The 8,270-nt window shown below is 46.6% G+C and overlaps 1 protein-coding gene across 6 annotated transcripts in view; it reads right to left on the reverse strand.

Annotated features, from left to right (window-relative positions):
- MB21D2 (Mab-21 domain containing 2) overlaps positions 1-5,254 on the reverse strand; it is a 121,605-nt gene extending 116,351 nt beyond the window's left edge. For 2 of the 6 annotated variants that reach the window (XM_059687399.1, XM_059687401.1), the window contains exon 1: positions 4,605-4,727. Coding sequence is in view for 1 of the 6 variants with exons in the window: in XM_059687395.1 (XP_059543378.1) it covers positions 4,605-4,815 (211 nt within the window). In the remaining 5 variants the exon portion in view is untranslated. Of the gene's footprint in view, positions 1-3,736; positions 3,759-4,604 lie in introns of those variants that run through there. The other 4 variants (XM_059687395.1, XM_059687398.1, XM_059687402.1 and 1 more) reach the window with 4 other exon arrangements.
- Positions 5,255-8,270: the final 3,016 nt, after the last annotated feature.

Consider the following 8,270-nt stretch of genomic DNA (forward strand, 5'->3'; position numbering starts at 1 on the left):
CCAAGTACCACACCGTAAGTTTAGAACTTAGAAGTGGGCATGTGGTATGTACGGGCCTGAAAAAAGACAAGAGCCAGAAAAACTATTTTCCTTGAGTTGATGGCCAGAAAAGAGAGAAGAGTCTCCAAAGGCCCGTATGAATTTCTCAACGTTTTGGCTCAGTATTTTGTCCTTCAGACCCTGCATACTGCTTGTAGGCAGTATAACATTCGGTAAATATTTGTTAAATGCATGAAAGTAAGAGAGGGAAAGAACTAGGTAGACAAAGAGTAACCTTCCCTGCTTCTAGAGGCCAAGTAAGCTACTGGGTACCTCATTCCCCAAGGAATGGGGCCTTTTTAGTTGTCTGAACCGAAAGCCATGGAAACTGACTACCACTACAGTGGAAGGAACATGAGAATTTGGGTTCAAATTCAAAGTCTGTGTGATCTTGGCATAAGAACTAGACCTCTTTGAACCTCAGCGTCTCACCTTAAAAAAAGAGATAATACCTCATTCACCTATTTCACCTCCAAAACAGGCATGATAATTTTTATCCTTACAAAGCTGTAGGAAGAAAATAATATGAGCTAATGGATTTATGCAAAGTAGCTACTAGCACAATGGTGGGCACACAGTATGAGCTTAACAAGTGGCAATGCATGTTAGAATTAGTCATGCCCTCTAAAGCCAGCGCCTATATTCTCCTAGGCTGCCTCTAATTGTACTCCATAGTCTTTCTGATAGCAAACTGAGTTATAATTCTAGATTAAGTTCACTAGATTTCCTAATAATGCCCATTTCTTGAAATAAATATTTAAATCATGTATACATTCCTTTTCAGTTTACCAAGTAACTTCACATTCACACGTAATTCTGAAATGATGCCTTATTGTTATCCATGTTCAGTAGGTGGAAGAACTAAGACTGCTCAGCCAGCAAGAGGCAAAGTGGAATTGGCACAGATTTTAACATTTTATTATAACGGCCATCATTTTCTTAACCAGAAATTCAAACAAGTAATTTTATTGTTGAATAAAATAATTCAACTCAGACGGCTTTAGAAATCACCTTAGATGCTGCGTGGATCATCCTGAAATTCATAGCTGAAATCGGAAACAAAATCCTGAAAGCAGGGGCAGTAATAATTTTTAAACAAAGACCTTCCTCTGGTCTTAATGCATCTATTATGAATAGTCTCAAGTAAGAGAGGAACACGTCACAGGCTGATATATGTTTTAGCAACATCTCTACCATTTATTAGCCATAGGGCCCTGGGTGATTCTTAACCCCAGTAAATTTCAACATTACTCCTAAGGTTGTGTGAAGTTTCTGGCATCGAGAAGGCAAGCAGTCATTTATAGCTACTCTAACAACCATGCCGTGGTACTGACCATCCATTCAGAATGTAGGCAATCCAAGTGACCGCTTGTCTCCCTCCTGGCTTCTCTAACTTCTGCATACTCCCTGATCTGCATCTGTGCAGTGGGGACACAACCAGTCTCCAACCAGCCTCGCCAGAGGATGAAGATAACAAAGGAGCTGGCAGAGACATTATGCAAATACTAAATATTATTAAAACATTAATGAACTCTGGCAATTTCCCTGAATTTTGATAAATGGCATGTATTATGCACGGCCAGCCTCTCACACAATCTGGGCTCTCAAATATTAACCAGATAATAACAGCAACCACTCTCCTCAAAGACCAAGATGTAGAGAAATAAGGAGTCTAGCTGATTCCAGATAAGACCTGCCCCCGAAAGAATCAGAATCTCTGTACAAACAGAGACTGTCAGGACAGGCCACGGAGAACACGGGGACCACCAGCAGGTTCAGATCAACTGCACAGTCCATGCGGAGCCCAGCTTGGACAGGGCAGTGGAGTTTGCTGCTGCTGAAAGGTCACTGAGTATGACAAATGTCTACCACCACTTTGCTCTTCTGCATATAGTTGTCTCCAAATTAGAAACAAAAAAAGGTTTGGGAAGCCAGGGATGGGGGGGAGGGGAGCTGTAGCCAGGGCTAACAGTCATACGTAACAGTGGCTCAAGAGTGACTTCAACTGCCAAAAAGCAGAGAAAGCTCATCCACAGCTCCATTAAAGAGGCTTGCTCTGCCATTTCATTCCCTGTGAGGGGATAAAGTCTTTAAGCTGCTGGCAATCCTCAGGTACAGCTCAAAGGCAGAACAAAGCCAAGAGGACCCACCCCTCCCCCTAAAAAAAAAAAAAAATCTCCAAGAAAAAAAAGGCCTGGTGCCACCCAGTGGCACCTTAACAAGCTGAGGGTCATTAAGACACCTCATTCGCATATTCATGAGAGACTCAAGGCAGTGGCAAGTGAGACAAAGTGCACAAAAAGAGGTTTTGGTTTTTCAGCCAAGCGAAAATCCGCTTTAGAAAAAGTAAATCCACACAGGGACCCTTGCTGTCTCCAAACCTCCAGTCGTCCAGAGCAGCCAGCACCTCATTACGGGAAAGCAAGGAACTCACAAATGAATGCAGCACCACACACCGGCAAGCTCATTTGGCCATCTGCCTCCTAGTGTCCAGAGGGGCCGAAGGCTTATATGACACACTCTCCCGATTTTTGTCTCCGGCAGGTGGAACTACCAAATCCCTAGGGAGCAAGAAAGCTGCCTTTTGCAAGGTCAAGTGGGTAAAAAGGAATAGAAGATAATTTAGTTCACCTGTCAACACAATGCCACTCATGCCATTAAGCACCCAGGAATTAGACATACCTGGGTAAAGGCTTTGCTAAGTCAGTGTATCAGCTGTGGGGTTAACACAGAGGTTCCTAATGTGCTAGGCATTTAAACTTACCCCTCCCCACATCCTCCCATTTTCTGTTTCAAGACTATCCTGACTGCTGGTGATCCAGCATCTCTTTCTAGTGAAGCATCTAGGGCAGGAGACATCAGAACTGATGCAGGGGCTACCACAACACAGTGGCAGACCGGCATTATTTATGGCAAAGAGAAAGACCATCATTAAGCAACTTAAATAACGGCTCTGAACCCACTCGGTGTGTCCCCAACCCTCCTGACAATCACTGTGCTGGTTTTCAGATCTGGTAGCTTTGTAAGCTTGTCAGCTGCCCTCTGGAAGCTCACTCCCACATGCAGGAGCGTGGTTTAAAAAAATAAAAACATACTCAAGTCATCTAAAGAGCCGAATGGTTGAATATGTCTACAGAGAGCTTTTCAACCCCATACACAATCTATGATACACGTGGGGAGTGGGGACCAAAAGGTAAAGTGCAGCCCCAAGTTTTAACATGCTTTATCCAACTTCTGAACGCATCACTACTATTGGAGTCCACACGTTCAATGTGCATTACCCCCCCACTTGGGCTGCGGAGAGGAAGAAAACCGAGAAGAAAAAAGGTACTCCGGGCAGAACCAGCAACAGACAGCCGGCAGAAATGCCAGGAGACGGCAGGAGAAAGGCAAGAGCCCTGTCTCCCTCTTCAATCAAATTTTCCACTGCCTGGAAAACTGGCTGAGGATGTATTTGTAGAGAGCACAGGGAGAGACACGCGTTAGGGCAGCGCCACACTTGGGATCCCAGTTCTGCGGGACGCTCCCCGCCAGGCCACAGACTGCGTGCGGGGCAGGGCGGCGCTGGGAGCCGCAGGTGACGAGGGAGGCTCCCAGCAGCGGCCACTCACACTCAAGATCAGTAGCAATAATCCCAACGACGGGACACCTGAGGAGGGGCGCGGTCTCCCAGGCCAGGCTCTCTTACTCAACTCACCATTCAACAATCAGTTTAAGGACCCGTCGGTGCCGGGTTAAGGGGTAGCAGTGGGCGGCATATTTCTAACCCGCCCCCCGCCCCCCGACGTCTCCCGGGTTCGAATCTCAGGGCACCTCTCCGGGCCAGCGCACTGACAGCACACAAAGAGGAGGGGCTGGCGCTCCCTCGGGGAGGGAATTAGCCATTCCGAGCTCCGCCAGAACCCTAGGGAAGCACCGGAAATGCTTCCGACCGCTTCAAAGGGCAGTCGCTTTGCAAATCGAAGTTGCAACAACTCCGGGCGCCCAGCCTACTTGAGCGGGTTACTAGGGAACACCCAACAAGTTTGGCCGCCAGGGCTTGGCATGACAGCGCCCCGCCGCAGGACCAGAGAAGCAACTTGTCGCTCGGGCGCCGAGCCAGAGCCCCAAGCTACCCCCATGCCCCAAGCTCACCCCACGTCCCAAGCTCGGGAGCTGACCCAAGGCTCGGCGCGGGTCCGAACCTCCGGAGTCAAATCCCTTCATTGAAAGGCGCCGCCGCGTCTCACCTGAACCGCGCCGCTTCCAGGGGCTTCCCCCATCAGGGATACCTTTCTCCTTGAACACTTCACCTGCCCACCGGTCCTAGCCGGTGAGCAATTAACAAAAGAGCCAGTGAACCGGGGGGAAAAGGCACCCGGTGCAAAGTAGAGTAAGGTGAGGAGATAAGGCAGCTCTGCTGGCAGCGGAGAAAGAGGAGGAGAGGTGGCACAGAGATGGTGATAGCCCAGGCGCCCGGCTCTGGGCAGGAAACCAAGAGGGAAAGAGAGCGCGAGAAGGGGGAACGGGTGCTCTATCCCGCTTGCCATCACACGCATCCACACCTCCCCCTTTTGCCTCCTTACCCAGCATGGAAAAGATGAAATCCTTGGCTGTGTGGATCTCCAGCGCTCTCTGGTCGTCGTATTCCCGCTGGTCGTGCTTCGTGAATTCTTGGATGAGTTTGTTCAATTCCTCCACCCGAGCGCCGGACCTGAAATCCAGCTCCGGGAACGTCGGCTTGTTGTTGCAGCCCAGGGAGGCTGCCTTGCTGGCGGTGGGAGCCGCCATCTTCATGCAAAACGCGCCGAGCAGCAGCTCCGCGGCGGCAGCGGCACCCACCCCCGCCCCCCACCCCGCCCCCTGGGCCTCCTCCCCTCGCGGGCTCCCGGGCTGCGGCCGGGACCGTGGGCGGGCTGGAGGGCGGGCGCCTAGGCGGGCGGTCCCGGCTCCGTGCGCTCCGGGCGTCCCGGCTTCGGAAGGAGCTGGACTGCAGCGCGAGTGCGCGTGTGGCCCCGACACCCTCTCCTGCGCCCCACGCCGGCCCCGGTCCTGCAGGTCCTTGCCCTCCCGTGGCCCTCGCTGGCAGCGGCGACCGCGGCCCGAGCGCCAACCGAGCCTCCCTCGGGGCGAGGAAAGTGAAGTGGAAACAATGTGAAATTCACCAGCTCTGAAATCAACAAGCTGCCGGCTCGCGTGTTAGGGAGCCAGCACCAGCGTCCCCATTTAAAGGGACAGCGCACCCAGTGGAAAGAAAAATAAATGACAGAGGTCTGCGCGCCTATGCCACTTGCCAATCTGTGATCAGGCAGACGTGCGAGGTGTGGACGTATTCATTCTCTACCTCCACGCCCTTGGGGAGCTGGCTGGGCTGGCCAAGAGCATTCTAGGAGAAGGGAGTCTTCCTCAACCTGATGTTAAGGGCTGTGTCCTGGGCGAGTACATCTCTATGGGAGAGTTCCCATCTCAAGAACCCCAGTGTCTTTAGATGGTGAAGGAACCTGCCTTAAGGATTATGAAACCAGTCTTCTGCCCTTTTCCGAATAGGTTGCCAAGTAAGATAGAATTAAGCGCCTCAAAAATGAGAGTGCCCACGCCACCCCTGTATAGACACCTTAATTAGTCACTAAAGTATCCCTTACCTTTGCCCTAGGTAATTAATTTTCCTGGATAACAGCTTATTCAACTTAACATAATAAGTTAATAAGATTCAACCTGCTCCAATGTAAAGCTAGAGAAACGAAAGTGTAGGTGTGGGTGTGGGGGAGGGGAAACAGGATGAATTGCTCCAGGTGCCAATGTATGTTGAATGACTAGGTGAAATTCTCTCTCGTTCAATAAATACAAGTTGAGCATCCACTATTTGCCAGGCAGAGTGCCAGAATCTGGTGCACAGTGGTAAGTCAAAAGACATAGTTTTTGCAAATAAGTTATACGTATTTGACAAGGCAGGTTCCATCTAAGTCAGTCCTTTGGACAGAATAGGATCTCAGAGGTGTTTTTAGTGTTTATGAGGTTTTTAACTCAAACACTTAGGAGGCTTCTTGGTTCTTAGAAATAAAGGTAATTCTCCGATATCCATCTGTTCTCTACCACAGTCCCTGATTTAGATAGTACCTTGTTTATTTTCTTACCTGGGTTCCCATGGCCAAGAACACAAACTGTTTTGTTAGACCAAGAAATTAGTCCAGTTTTCTGCTATGCCTTCTCCTATAAAATGAAGATAATAATAATAATCCCTGTCTCATAGATTGTTTTAAGGATTACATGAGCTAAAGTGGGTAAAACAGTGCAATGCCTGACACAATAGGTAATTAAATGTTAACTGCTACTATTGTTGTTATAAACTTTTTCCCCACAGCATTAGCCCTGCACCAGGGCTAAATTGATGTTTGTTGAATCAAACAAGTGAAGAACTTAGGCATAACTAATTAATTTATTTTGCTTTTGGTATGCTTCTCTTTGAAACAAGCTTTCTCACCCACTCAATAGTAAAGAGGAGGGATATGTACCCAGATAAATGCTAGTGAACTAATGAGGAAGCTTTCTAAAAACCTCTGGCTTTTGTAGGTTTGCTGCACTTGCCATAGCTTTTCATCTGAGAGGTTATTACCATTACTTAGGCAGGGATATAAGCTATACAAGTGGTTGGAACTTCAACAGAAATTGATCCATTACCATCTGTCAATGCTTCTCTCATGATCAATACATCTGTGAGACAACTGGCTGAGGCCCAGTCTTTCCATGAATTAAAAGGATCTTAATTCATCTATGTAAGCAACAACCTCCAACCTACATAATACAATTGAAATAATTCATGTAAAAAGGTCAAAACACTTTTTGTTAATTTCCAAAAGCATGAATGAGGCACGACTCCTCCCTGTTTCTACTTATATATTCATAGAGAGAAAATAGGTAGTTAGCAGGAATTGTTCTGATTGTGCCTTAGTCCTAGATCTTGAATGTTTTGAATGAGTAAGTCTCTGTGCGTCTTCATTGTCTGTCCTATTCTCCATCAGCCAGATCAGAATTCTATGAATCACTGACCTTCCAGGAACCTGAATATTTAGAATGTACTGAATAGTTAGCTAGATAAATTTATATGCTCTTATAGAACTCTGGTAAGATGGTATAAATATCCCTTGTTAAACAAGCAAAGTAAGTAAGTCAGAAACCATAATTTCCTGAATTGGTCTTTTGGGAGATTTTTTAACCTCTGGACCCTTAGCCTATGAGCTCTTCAAGGGCAAGTATTGTGTCACTTGTCTTTTGTAAACACTGCACTTAATAGAGTTTCTGGCCCATCTTATGACCTTAATTAATATACCTGAGTAAGTGAATGAACAAGCTAATACCATCTCTCAAAGTCCAGGAAGCCAGCATTAGGCGGCATTTGCTACAATTAAATATATCAATATAAGCTATCTCTGGTCTCCCAACAATAACTTATGAGTTGTTATAAATATAGGTTTCTCTGCTTGAGTTTAATTAAGTGCTTCTATTTTTATGCCTTTTTTCCCCTGTGACAGTGCTTTGTTTAAACACTCACAGCAAACCAAACCAAACATCTTCACTGACAAGGTATTGCACTCCACCCTCAGCACCTAACCCAGCACCCAAGATACATACAAGGGAAGATATGAATTGGTATAAAGGACCTACACCCAGGGGACCTGCATGTTATATGGCCTAAGAGAAGGAAGGGTAATGGAAAAGTGAAGAGAGAGAGAGAGCATAATTATTAGAAGATATGAAAGAGTGTCTGGGTCTTGCAATAACAGTGCACATTTTTTAGAGTTTTGACAGATGACAGGAAAGGTCAATGGAGTCTACTATCTAAATGAGCATTAAACTTGCTCCTGCAACATCAAACAGACCAAGAAACTTAGAGGTAGAACTGCCCCTCTACTTTCCACTCCCAAATTTTATTAGCCTGTGAAAGAAGCCTTCTTCTGGCTTCTCTGGAGCTGTTTGTTTTTAAATACGGCTCTAAAGTTCTGTGGCAAACTCTCAGCCATGAATAACTGGACTGTGCAGAGCATGGATTAAAAATAGCAAATTCCACATCCGTATGATGAATTAACAAAATGTAATTTTAAACAAGGATTCTCTGGTCAGAGCGATTTAAATAGCAGCCCAGGCTACAAGATCTGGCCTTTGGGGGCAGTTACATTTTCAATAAAAGTCTAACAAAAGAAAGTGGCCAGAACTTCTTATGATTTGAAAAATGTAGGTAGGAAAAAGAGAGGCAA

The sequence above is a fragment of the Myotis daubentonii genome, chromosome 3, assembly GCF_963259705.1.
Source record: "Myotis daubentonii chromosome 3, mMyoDau2.1, whole genome shotgun sequence".
NCBI classification, from domain to species: domain Eukaryota; kingdom Metazoa; phylum Chordata; class Mammalia; order Chiroptera; family Vespertilionidae; genus Myotis; species Myotis daubentonii.